General features: G+C 51.9%; 1 protein-coding gene across 5 annotated transcripts in view; it reads right to left on the bottom strand.

Moving 5' to 3' along the window:
• ARHGAP39 (Rho GTPase activating protein 39) overlaps positions 1–13716 on the bottom strand; it is a 146610-nt gene that overhangs the window by 12754 nt on the left and 120140 nt on the right. For 4 of the 5 annotated variants that reach the window (XM_037379815.1, XM_037379814.1, XM_037379817.1 and 1 more), the window contains one exon: positions 1131–2538. In XM_037379815.1, coding sequence (XP_037235712.1) covers positions 1131–2538 — 1408 coding nt within the window. Of the gene's footprint in view, positions 1–1130; positions 2539–12015; positions 12120–13716 lie in introns of those variants that run through there. The other variant, XM_037379819.1, reaches the window with a different exon arrangement.

Genomic DNA, 13716 nt, shown 5'->3' with positions numbered 1-13716 from the left:
GAGAAATCAAATCTATCAGCCAGGTCAGCAGCGCTGTCCATTCCCATGTGCCAGGGAAGAGACCAAGGCAGGACCCGCATGGGGTGCTGCCTGTGACCAGACAGGATAGCTTACACCAGGGTGACAAAGCTCCCCAACTTACTTTCAGTCCTCACTGGGAAAAACTGGAAACTGCCTCGGAGTTACTGGTGGGTCTGGTGATGGGTTCATCCATCACTTGGATAGCTGGAGCTGGGATGGTGGGTCAAGATCCCAACTCAAGCGTAGCACTGCCTCTTCCTGCTCACTGCAAGAGTCAAGGATCAGCAGTGCTGCCCCAGCACCTTGAACTGCTATGGCGGGGAGCGATCTGGTGAGCAAACCCTCGTTTCTGGCAGAGGACCCCTTTGAAAATGGAAGCAGGTGGAGGGAGCAGAAAGGGGCTGACCTTCTTGATGCTTTTGCACACCCTGGCCATCTGCCCTTGCTCTGCAGAAGGGACATCCCTGCACCCATGTCTCCTCCAGATGGACGGGGACCAGAGATGGCATTTTGGGTGTCCCCAGAATCCAGTGCTCTTGGAGGATGCTATGAAGCCCGGACTGAGCCACTGCAGGATTGCTAAGGGAAATCTCCTGTGCCGCTGCCATCTGATGGTGCAGTGATGTGAAATGCACGATGAGTCACTGCAAAGTGCACGAGCCCTGTGCATGGGCTGGGAGCGCTGAGCACAGCTGGGAACGAGTGCTCGTGACTCCCTGGGACCCAGGTGGTTGCTCGGGGTCTGGGAGCTGGCTCCCACCGAGCAGCAGCCAGACCAAGGGAGGAGAAGCAGTGCCTGAAGCCGCAGCACAGTTCTGAGGGTGCCACGGTGCAGAGGTGCCCACGCTGGTGCCTGGTGGCTATGAAGGTGCAGGATTGCCCTGGGGACCATCCTGCCGGATCTACAGTGGATCTGCAGGGATTTAAACCAGCTTTACAAGAAGAAGGAGCTTTAACCAGGAGGGTGGTGGGGATGCTGCACTGCCATATGGTGTGGTCTGCCCAACCTGGTGCCACACCCGAGGAGATGCCATGTGGTGTGTGAGGTTTGGTGGGGCGGGGCACATGGTGAAGCCCCCCAGCGCCGAGAACATCCCCAAGGACGTTACCTGAGATGGATGCAGGTAGGGCTCGGGGGAGGCCAGGTTGGTCTGCACAGAGACGCTCTTCTCCAGCAGGATCTGGGGGAAGCCCAGCTTCTCGAAGGTGTTCCTCTTCCAGTGCTTGTTCTCCTGCTGTGCCAATGCCTCATCCTCGCTGAAGGCTCGCACCACTGGACCCGGCATGGGCAAAGGGAGGGCACCGTCACTCTCATAGCCTGAACCGTCCTTTTGGGAATCCCAGCTGCTCCGTTGTTTCATGTGGTAGTGGGCTTGCTGGGCTTCCCAAGCCAGGCGTGCCTGTGCCAGGAAGGGCTCGGGGAAGCCCCGTGCCACCTCCGCCTCTGCTGACTTGCTCTCTGTACGATTCATTGGTGACCTGTTGGGTCCTGGGGTGGCTCGTTCCTCACCCAGCATCTGCTCACCCAACACCTCCCTGTCCCCTGAGCCATCTGTGGAGGAGGTGTTTGGGTCATGGGACACAGAAGGCTTTCGGCTTTTCCGCTTTCTGGTGGAGGGCGAGTAGCCGGTGGAGGACAAGGTGTCCTGTTGGCTGGACCAAGACATGGCATCCTCGCTCTGGGCCACCTGGCCACCTGTTGGGCCAGGGCAGAAGTCGGGTCCCTCCATGCTGCTGTAGTCACCTGATTTGATCTCTAAGCGTTGGTCCCGGACCAGGCAGGGGCTGTGCTGCAGTGAGTAGGAGCCGCCGATGGGGTTGGGGGAATATTTGTGCCTCAGCCCCGTCTTTATCTTGGGGCTGGAGCCTGACTGCTCAACGTAGACCAGTTGCCTGACATACTCTTTGCCAGCAGGGCTGTACTCCAGGCTCATGAACCGGTCGGGACACTTCTGTTTGGTGAGAACCAACTGCTGGTAGGGCGAGTTGGAGCCTTGCTTGGGTGATTGCAGGAAGGGGTGAGGTTTACGGATGGGCGATTTCTGTGGTGAGCCAGCTTTATAGCTCCCACTGGCTTCGTACTGCATGTCCACAGGAGGTTCATCATAGATGGGAGCCTGGTACTCCATGGGGGGTTCCTCGTAAAGGGGGGGCTCATAGGCGTAGCGGGGTGAGGAGGGTTGCGACTCGCTGGAGTGCTTGCGGTGCTGGGCTTGGAGGGGGGAGCAGAAGGAGTCCCCCCGGCCAAGCAGTGGCGAGCAGCTGCCCACGTGCTCAGCCCTCTTCAAGAAGGGTGACTGCTTCCTCTCTGGGAAGAAAACAGAGTTATCGGTGTCAGGAGTGAAGGTTTGTAGGTTGGGTGACTGTTGGCCCCCTGAAGGTCGCCGCGAACGGGTGCCCAGTTGGTTTTCAGGTGTGTAGCCATTGCCTTGGTGCATGAGGAAGCTGGGCTCACGGTCGGTCACCTTGATCAGCATCCGCTCCTTGGTGCCAGCATTCCATCGCAGGGACGATGTCCTGTGGGGAGAAACACAGCGCCGCCATCAGCGAGCGAAGCCCCCATGCCCACAGGTGGACAGACAACCCTGTACCACTGCCCTGGGACCCCCCAGACCCTTGGTTGCAGGAGAGCCCAGCGGATGGATGTGTCCAAGCACCCTAAGCCTCTCCCATCAGGTGAGGAGCATGTCAGTGAAGGAGAGACGAGGGCATTGCCACCGTTCCAAACGCAGTGGCATCAGCCTGCATGCTTCCCTGGCTCCCAGAGACCTCAGCAACCCCCAGGGTTCATGAAGGATGCACAGGCTGGAAAGCCAAGCCCTGAAATGCAATGACATCCCCTGGAGCACAACTCTAGGTGACAGCCCTGAATCAGCCCTCCCTACTCGTGCCTTGGAGCTCTTCGAGCTGAATGGTGATGGAGGAGTGAGCATGGCCATCTGCTGGGGACAAGTGTTGGGGCAGACATACATTTGGGACAGTTTCATGGATGTTTGGGTGCGCGATCCTTGCAGGGAGCGGGGACTGACCCCACCATGGTCCCCACCTGGGACTGGTCCCTTGCTGGGATCTCCCATCCCAGGGTGAGAAGAAGCTGCCTATGCACAAGCCCCATCTCTCCCACCTCTTCTTGCTTTCCATTCCTCGCAGCGCCCAGGATTAACCTATCTCACCCACTCCATCCGACCCCTTGCCCAGGATTAATATCCTCCTCCAGTTCCTAGATGGAGCTGGGTTATATTAAAAGCAGGAAAAAATAATAATCCCAAGCATGGTTTAAAAAGAACTTGAAGGCAAAAACCTTCAGACTTTGCCACCTCTGCTGCAGAGGGAGTCTGCAGTGGGGTGATGGGGCAGGGGACCAAACCTCTGCCCACGGTTTGGCTCCTGTGGGGATGCTAAATAGCTCAGGGGGGGCTTGAAAACACAACCCTGACCTGTGCAGGGATGTCCCAGCCCCACAGAACATGAGCCCCCATTGCCTTGCACCCCAAGGCCATGGGTCAACTACTTCTGGCAGCACCAAAGTGGAGTACTGACTTGCTGGGGCAGCGAGGGGAGGGACAGCTTAGCCAACTGCCCAAACCCGCATGATGCATGGACACCTTGGCCTCCAAAGGGATGGAGCACAAGCACTACAGCAGGTGAGAGCAGTAGCTGTCTTCCATCCCCTTCATCACCAAAAATAAATGCCTAGGGCCAGCCCCAGATGGGATAAGCAGCTCAGCAGGGCTCTGAGGATGTGCATGATGCCCACGGAGAGGCAAGCAGAAGCTGGAGTGGTGGTGGTGGATGCCCGCAGCTTCCTCTTCTTGATGCTGGAGCTTACTGCATCCCTCAGCCACTTTGCATCCTGTGCGATGATACCCTGCACACTTCCACTGAACATCTTTCAACGTGGAGCACCCTACAGCATCTTGATGTTTCGTGGTTTGCAGGGACTGTACCTGCACACCCCGAACCCGCATGGCATCAAGCTGGAAACTGCCTGGTGGAGCCTGTTTGCATACACGCAACATCCATGTGTGAACAAGTGCCAACAGGGACCTTCTTAATTCTGAGATGTGAATAATCATCCCCAAATAGCCATCCAACAGGCAGCTTCTTTGGCACTCCTGGTGCAAGCAGGGATGAAAATTCAGCCAGGTGACATGTGGAGTGCACCAGGAGCTCAACCAAGAAGGGCTCAGTGGAGACCAACTCATCCATAAGTGAAAAAAGCCTGGAGCCTTCCACCAGGGCCAGGAGGAGACCTCTTTCATCTCTACCTGAAGTCCATCTTTTCATGAAGGCATTTGATAGTCCTGATGGGTAACATCTCTAAATGATATGTCGCGCAAAGCTGCGTCTCCCATCACCAATGCTCCAGCAGCATGCCTGCAGGTTCTCCGTTTCAACCGTAATTGCAATTCACAATGAATCCAAGAGGTTTTTTTCCCTCTTTATTAATAATTAATAGGCAGAAATAACTATACTCTTGGCCCTGCAGGATTAACTCCTTGGGACTGGGTTGCAGGGAGCTGTGCAACCTGGACAAGGCTGGCTGGGCTCCAGCTGGGCTGGTCAAACCTTCCCCTCAGGGCTGTTCAGTGTCCTGGGATGAGCTAGAAAGCCCAAGGATGGGACGCAACTCAATCCTTCTCAAAGGAATCCACCTCTCCAGGGGTAGCTCCAAGCTGGCTGATCATCCACCTTGGAAAATCTCCACTACAGGAGAGTGGACATCAAGGCTTGGACCAGCCCACTGCCTCAAGCTACCACCTCCTCACAAAATAAAGTATCAAATACTCAGAGAAGCAAAATTTCAGCCAGGCTTGGGCTTCAGCCTTAGACATGTCTATGCTGCTCCAGCCTCAAAGGCAACTATCACTTAGTTTGGGATGTTGCCCACCACCTGGCCAACATGCTGCTGTCAGATGGGGAGTAGGAGAAAATAATTTCATAACATCATCATAACCTTGGGCAAGAGCCAGGAAACAAATTTCCCAGCAGTAGGATGTGACGTTGGAGCGGGACAGAGATGCCTCCATCCCCATCACTCCCCAAACTGCAGGCACACTAGGGATGTGGTCTGCACCTCATTCTCCTCCAAATGTCGGGTGACCTTTGGAGATCAACCCTTCTCCTGTGCTCCATGGACCCCGTTGGTGGGAAGGGCAGCAGCCAGCCACCACTGGCTGCATCCTTGTCACCTGGCTCAGATTCATTCTCCAGGGCTGTCCCAACCCATGGTGGCTCCAGTGAGAGACACTATGACCTCACACCATGAAGAGTTGGCCCAAGAGCTGGATCATGCTTCTGCTCTGAAACAGTTAATAGTCTGAGACTCTGAGTTACTGCCAACTCCATACTGGATCTCTTGAACCTGGAGACCCTTGGTTACAGTCACTGGAGCCTCTTCTCATAATGAAATCCCAGAGATGAGGGAGGTCAATGCCCAGAAGAAGAAGAGGGCCTTCCCACTCCTTTTTGGCAGCACTCACCATCTCCAGACACCCCATCACCAGCACAGCTCTCAGAGGTCACACTGAACAACCCACCAGCCTTGGCTCCAGTTCTGGTGCCAAAACACCCCGTTTGATGCCTTGCCCAATGCACACTTCTCACCACCTACTACTCTCAGTGGATCTCATGGAGCCTGAGAGCTGGAGGCAGCACTCCTTATGCCAAGTTACAACATTAAGTAAGAATTAAACCCTCTCCCCTGCTTTTGTGGAGGAACACCTACAGCAAAATCTTCTGCGTCATGTCCTGAAGGTTGAAGATGGTTCCTCGTTTCTTCGAGAGGGCTGCAGAGCCACCAGCTCTGGCCAGCTCATGCTGCCTTCTCTACTTCTACCTGCTTAAGACCATGTTTTGATTTTCATCTTAGCTATCTCAGTTTTGCCGTCTTTTCCACCTTGTTCAAAAGATTTCTTGGCCACTGCCTGCAGGGGGTGGTGTGTTCTGCAAGAAGATGCTCTTCTGCCCCTGCAGAACCTGGTGCAGGGTGGTAGCATGTGGATCACTCCAACTAACAGAGGTTTTTCGGTTTTTCATCTGCTCAATCCATGTTTCAAGTCCTTGGGAGATGCTATCCAGACAGTGGACACTCAGGAGGAAAAGTATTGCCTGTCTTGCATGAGGGCTCTGAGCTGGAGTTTGCTGCTGTCTCCCAAAGCACAGGGAAGAACATTGTGTTATCAGTTCCTCACTGACTCCCATGCTGGCACAGAAGATACCGGAGGCACCGTCTGCTCTCCCAGTTCATTCCTCTCTCATTCTCAGTTATTTTTTCATAGCCACTTGTCCTTTCTGTCCTTCAGAAAAAGGTGGAGTGAGTCCAGTTACCAAGTTTTGCAGAAAAATGCCCACAAGGAAGCATATATATATATCTCCCTGCATGAGGCTCCACCGTCTCCCGGCACCCTGCTTGTTGCTTGCCCATGACTTTGTCTTCGCTCCAGGGCATGTGAGGAACAATTTATTCCTTCCCTTTCTGTTGCAGCTTTTCAAGCTCCTGTCGACTTGAGACTTCTGCCAACTTCTTGCTGGTGAAGACCTGCATGAGTTTGTGTCCCTCCTGGTCCCTCCACACTGGTTGATGGATCTCAACCACTCATTGAGCCCTTTCAGACCGCTGAAACTCCCTCCACAACCATAGGAGCATGCCCTGGCCAGCACGAACTATCAGGGCAGGGTCATGAGGGAAAGCCTTGCTGTGTCAGAAACACCAAGGAACACCTGGCTGCATTGCCCAGCATCATCAAAGTAAAATGATGAGTGAGGTAAGAAGATAGATCTGCTATGGAGATCACCAAGGACAAATTTCATCCCCCTCCTGCTCTGTCATTAACAGGCTGATTTCCCACCAGAGTCCGGAGGCAGTGTGATGCCAGCAGGTGAGAAGGGATTATGAACCCACCAAGAATGATGCCGCATGGATGTTAATCAAGGTCTCCTCTTTCTTCATCAATTATCTGACCACAGAGGACACCTATTTATTTTTGCCATGGTTACTAACTGCAGTAATTACAGCCTGGGTCACTGGCCTGCCCTTAATGTCCTTCACCAACCACCACTGGCTGCATGCCACCTCCATGGACATTGTCTTGTTTCTGCCACCAAATCAGTGAGTTCAAGGTCCAGTTTTCAGGTTGGGAAGCCCAAGGTACCCTTGCAAGGATGAAACTGGCTGCTTAACTCATCCTGCGGTACCCAGCACATCCTCGTCACCTCCCCTCCAGATCATGCTGCTGGTTAGGACCACGGTTAAGCAGCCACCAGAACAGATGGGGACTTGCATCTTGAGCATAACAAACTAGAAGAAGAAGTAAGGATGGATGATCGGACCAAGGCTGCGTGGAAGCCAGGGAAATCAGACCTGGAGCAATGTGGTGGAGCTGCCAGACCAGGACACTCCTGCTCATCCCACAAGGGCTGTGGGGCACCAGTCATGGGTTCCTCACATGCTTTTTGATGCTTTCAGTGCTGGCTTTCCCATTAAACATAAACATATATGCAACTGGCAGGTGGGCTCTGTGTTTCAGAACATCTCAAGCATCTTCTTTCAGTCCCTGGACTCTGCTTTTATCAGATCCAATCTCTTTAGCCTTCAAACTGGCCAAAGCTAAAACCCCACAAGTTTGATTTCCAGCCAACATAAACAAAAAGAAACCTCTTACTCTGCTCCTGCACGTACTGCTTTTTCTGGCTGAACCCTGTGCAAGAGTCTTGGCCAACCTGGCATCAGCTGGAGCTTTTTGGGAGGAACCAGAGCAGCATGGCCAAGGCAGACCACCAGCCCTGGGATATGTGGTGTGGCTGCTCTGATGGTTTAGGCACATGGATGCCATTGCTCACTGCTGAGGATCTAATGGACCCTGTAAACATAAGGGCAGAAAACCAAGGGGATGGTGGCACCCCATTCTGGAGTGACTGCAGGAGAGTGCCTTGTCTGCAGAAGCTCTTGGCTCTTCCTACAATCACCCCAAGCTCCACAAAAACCAACAAGGCAAAACTTGGCATCATTCTTCAGGTGAATAAATGAAAAAGAAACCCTCCGCTGCTGTAGGCAGGGAGTACAGGAACATATGTGCTTCTGATGGTTAAAATCACTGAAATGCCTTTTTTGAGACTGAAGTAGAATTGGAAATTCTATTGAGAGTCGGTTTGTTAATTGAGGTTCATACGTGCAACTCCTTTGCTGCAGGGTGCAGCTCCTGTGGGGCTCTCCTCCCCTAATAGGGGTCTGTGAGCCCTCAGTCACTCTCTATGTCTTCTGCTCCTCCTCCTCTCCACAGCTGAAGGTCATTAATCTTTCTGAATAAGCTACTTTTCATATACAGACCTCAAAGCTTTCAAAGCAAGAAAGCAGAAGAGTCAGCGAGGATTGCCAGCAGAGCCAGGCAGCATGTCCCACTCGGAGCTGCTCACGCCAGGGGTCCTGCTGTGAGCACCAGCTGCCTTCGGGTTTCTTAATCATCTGCAAGCAATTTCATGACCCATGGCACAAGCTGTTGAGTCACCAAGTGATGGACTATATCTTCTGCTTGTTAATGTGGGGTTGGTACCCACCACTGCTTGCACAGTCCAGCTTTGGCACCATCAAAGCAGCATACCTGGTACAGTGGAAATTATCATCAGGTTTCCTGCATCCCACAGGCTGGATCTTGCACCATCATCCACTGCATGACACATAACTAACCCATGTCTGTGCTGGACTCATCGCCTGACAGCAAAGAACACTCCCCACAGACATCTCTGAGCTCTTTGCAATCCTAGACCAAATCTCACAGCTCCTCTTGGCATCTCCTTGCATCCTCCAATTGCTTTTAATGGCAAAACTCCACACATGAGGGAAGGATAAGCAATGTTATGGAACTTGTGGTGGGACGGGACCAAGCAAATTGTTGTCCTGGGAGCTGGTTCCTTCTCTGCAGTAGGTAAAGAAATTGTTTCTGGTCTCAAGCACGACCACAAACCATGAGCATCAGCACCCACCTCCCTCTACTGCTCAGAAACAGGCTTCCCCCATTAATCCTCTAACCTGGGATGGGACCATACTGGCTCATTAGTGATTTACAGCACATCACAGAGGAAGGGGAGGCTCCAGGTGCCTCCCTGGGGTCCCCCAAAACTCATGGGCGAACAACTGGGAGCCAAGATCTTTGCTGTCTGCTCCAGGGCCGCTTGACAGCCCAAGCCCTCATTACATCTCTCTTTTCTGATACTCCTTTCCCCACATTTTTCTATTACACACAGACAAGTAATTCAAAATCCAGCCATGCCCATGCATGTTTTGTTTCTGGAGATGAGGTTGAGGCTCTTGCTTGTTTTTAAGTATGAAGTCCCAGCACCGCAGAAGGAGTCATTGAAGGCTGTAAGGCCAATCAGCTGCCAAGGAGTGATTAATAGCCATTGCCCTAAAAATATCAGCACTCTTGGAAAGCCTCTGCATCACACGGCCCTGACAACACTTGGCAAAGCCATGCTGCTGGAGTGGCACAAGCTGCCGTCAGTGTGTCACCTTGGTGTCATTAAGCCCCATCTCCTCCTGCTCCTCCAGCATTGCTACAGTTAGAAAGACACACTGAAGATGTCCCCAAAGCCCCTCAGATGCACCAAGGTGACACTGGTGGGACCACAAAGGCCAGAGGATGATGGGGATGGGCAGCTGTTCTCCTGCAAGTTATTTGCAGAAGAGCAAGACATCTCCAAAGCTATGGGAGACCAACCTGCTGGTGTTTCTCTGCCTCTTCAGCTAAAAGGAGGGGAGACCAGTGCTGAGCAAAGAGACAAAGCCAGGGAAAGCTGAGGGAACATCTTCCCCCAACCCCTCGAAACATGGTGTTCCCCCAGTGCCACCCAGGACACATCTATGGTCTGGGTCACAGCAGGACCAGTGTGGTGGCCAGAACAGAGTCATGGCCACACTCCGGGATGCGGCAACACCACAAAGGTTGGGGCAAGGTGCCAACGGCAGGATGGCTGGGGTTATCCCTGCCTCATGGGCAGCGATGCCTTGCTGGGAGCCGGCAGGGAGGTGTGGCAGGGATGGCAGACCTTTCCCCCCCGACATGCGGAGCCTGGATCCGCAGCCACAGGCACTTCATCTGCATAGATGGAGAAGGTTTTGCAACCATGCTGTTATCTTTCCCAGCGACTCCTCTTCTTGCAAGGACATTCATCTTGTCCTGCCACTGTCACCTGCAGGTTTTCGGTGTGCATCCCTGCCTGCAGACCTGGCAGCAGAAAAGCACCAGGGAGGAGGAGGGAGAGCTGAAAATCAAGAGCAGCACCGTAAGGAAGAGCTGCCTGGTCTGATGCCCTTTTCCCACCCCAGCAGCTCCCAACCTCTAAGCTAAAAACCAGGGTACCACAAAGCAGTAAGAGATGAGCACCAAGTGATGCTCTGCAGAGACCCATGCTTCAGGTCTTCCACCATCCCCATACAGACATGCATCCATCCCAGGTCCAGCTGTTTTAACTCAAGCCAGGTGAAGAACCTCTTTAATTCCTGGATCTGCAGCTTGCATTAATATTTCAGACAGCAGCCTGCATCTGGCAACAGCGGATATGAAAAAAAAAAAAATCCCTGCAAAGCAGCCCTGACTGTCAAATCATCTAGCCAAGGCAGAGCTTTCAATCAAAATATTAAGGAACAGCAACCAATAAACCTGAAAGCTCTGTTGTACTGCCCTGGATTATTGCTTAACACTAGAAAGCATTGCTACAGACTAAATTGAATTTTCTGCCTGCAAAAGGAATATTGTGAAAGGCCTTTTTGCAGTTAAATTGCTGCAGCCACCGTGCCCATGAGCCACTCAGTTACTCCAATAAATGAAAAGCAATGCTGCTAGAAGAGGGAGAGCCCCGCTGAGGCTGGCCACTCCTGGCACAGGAGGTCCTCCAGAAATTCAAAGTATTTCTGTTATCTCTGGCTTGGCACTGGGTTCCCTTTACTATTTTCTCCTTGTGGAGAAGGCAAGATTTTACTTACGACTCTGCGTACTTTTCCATGACAAACTACTTCCCAAATCCTTCTAATCTTCTATCAGCAAGATCAATTTCCTTGCAAATTTGCGAAATTTCTGTGGACTGAAACATTTAATTGATTTAGGGGAGGGTTTTTCCAAAGCACTCAAGCAACTTAGGCTCTTGAATCTCTGCCTGCTTAAGCACCCTCTCCCTGATCTTATTCCAGCTTTTGGAAAGTCAGTGACAGAGGTGAGAGGAGAAATCTCCGGTGCCAGACTGCTGGGCTCCACGCGCTCTGTGCATGCTCTGTGAACAGTGTGCACGCTGCTTTCACACTGCCTGGCTCCCTCGCCCAGGATTGCTTTGCTTCCAGTTGCTTTTGCTGGAGATGCAAGCAAAACATCACTCTGACAACTTGTCTCTGCTGCAGGCAGGTAGACACCTTCCCCGACACTTAAATATGATTATTTTGATGCCAGCAATAATTAATACCATCCACAGCTCTATTACCTAAAAAACCTCACAACAAACAAAATTTATTTTTTTATGTACTGATTTCTACCACAATGCCTTTAATGTAGTGATCGGCAGCTGCATTAACTCAAGCAGGACCAGCAAATAAATCACAGGTCACAGCTGGGCTTAAGTACAATTAGTTTAACAGCATCATTCTGGCTTTTAAGTGAATGATATGGCAACGCCTTCTCCAAAGAAGATTTTAAAAGCACGAAAGAATATTCATTTTTCAAGACAAGTTTTTTACGTGCTGCAATTATTTAGACTTTTGCAGATCGAAGGACATACATTTAGTACTAGAATTAAATGGGTTTTCCCCTCTAGGGGAAGCCCTTAAATTTGAAATGATTCATTTCAAATATAATTGGTTTTCCGCATTGTCCTGTGAAGGCATTGGCCTCACAGCCCTCTGGAAAGCACAGGATCCCTGGGCACCCAGCCACCACCCCACAACACAACCAGGTCCTTGTGCTGTCCCCAGGCTGTTCCCACTGTCCCGGTACCCCCGCTCCTCCTCACCTTCCTCCCCTGGCCACGGGAGCTGGGCGCATCTCCTTCCCACAGCTTTTCACCACCCTCCCGGTTTAATGCCTTTAAGATCTCCCGTTAGATGCTAAACTGGACCAACCGCAACCCCCCCGGGTGGGGTGGAGGGATGCAGCCCAGCCCACTTTCCTCCCAGCTGGGTACCACCAGCACAGCCGGGGATGGGCGGCCGCCGTGCCAAGCGTGTCCCGCTGGGAAGCCTGGGGTCAGCAATGAGCCGTCGGCAGAAAACCTCCCTGTACCTGGCACTCTGCCCGATGCTGCTCCGGCAACACAAATATCTTCCTGTAAATGCAGGCAAAGGTGGGCAGCTGGGAGGAGCCTGCCTGCTCTCCGCAGCAAGCCTAGAATATGCCTGGGCTTCAGATCAAAGCTTTTGATGTTCCCTCTGAAATTTTACAGCTAGGAAATTGTCCTTAGGACAGCGATCCGGTGTCTGCAGCTATACAAAAGCCACCGGAAAACTCAATGTTTTACTAATTTATAACTAAAATAGAGGATAGGAATACAGTCTATAATCCCCCATCCCTAAGACTTCATTGCTTTTCATCTGCAAGTATTGCTGTTCCCCAAAATTTGCATGTACAGAATTACATGCTTACAGTATATATAAATATCTCAGAGCTTACACTGAACCTGAAATTTTAAATTCCTGCTCAAGTGCTCACTGCTTACAGCTTTTGAGATTAGGGGTCACTGAAGGCATGTCCACCACCACACCATGGTCTCTCCAATCCTTCTTCTACACTTGCAATCTCTCTTCCCATGTTTATCTACACACCTGGAAATCTCACAACCTCCTTGGACTTAATTTTCTAAGAAACCTGCAGGTATGGTCAAAATCAATTCATACAGAAACAAGTGTGATCAAGGGAATAAAATTGTTATCTGGAGAGAAGTGTGAGTGCCAGGCTCAAGCTTCCCAAACCCTGCACTAACCTCAGTGATGCTAAACCAGTTTATGTGGTCAAATTCATACTGGACCGTGTCCTAGCAATGGTCTGGATGGGGCAGGACAGAGCTGAGCCACGGCTCAGGTTGAACTCTCCCAGTTAGGCTGCACTTGGTACCCAAAGCCAGTGTAAAACCAGCCTGGCACAGCAGGGAGGACCCTCGAGCTTGTGTTTTGTTGTGTGTTTCTCATCCTTCAAGCTTCCTTGCATTTGCTTACTGCTGCCTGTGGGTCTCCCTCTCTTGTCCTGCTTTAGCTTTGGTTGGGATGGGCTGATGTGTCTCTCTGATGCGGAGAACCAAGAGGAACTGCAATCTGAACAAGTTTTACACTTGTCGGGATGAGGAGGAGATGAACTGATCTTGCTGCCTGTATTCACGGACACCAGACGTTGCTCACTGCTTGCGGTGGGATGATGGGGAGCTGACAGCTCCAGATGGAGCCGTGTGGCAGGAGACCAGCTCCATGACCTGCAACCTCTTCCCAGGATGATCCAGGACTAGGTCTTTGCTCTAGGCAGGATCACCCATCTGTGGAGGAACCACAGAGAAGGTGCAGCATTACCACAAATGGGATGACATCACAGCTGTCTCCTGCTAAATCCCAGTGGCGAGATCATGAGGACCATTTCACAGCTACAACATGAATCATGGCATGTCCTGAAAGCTGAGTATCAGGCTCAGTGTTGTTGGGGGAAATTCAGAGTGATGGGAAGGCTGAAG

Source organism: Falco rusticolus, chromosome 3, assembly GCF_015220075.1.
Source record: "Falco rusticolus isolate bFalRus1 chromosome 3, bFalRus1.pri, whole genome shotgun sequence".
In the NCBI taxonomy this organism is placed as follows: Eukaryota; Metazoa; Chordata; class Aves; order Falconiformes; family Falconidae; genus Falco; species Falco rusticolus.
The sequence above is the reverse complement of the archived record's forward strand: the minus strand, read 5'-3'. Positions and strand labels throughout refer to the sequence as shown.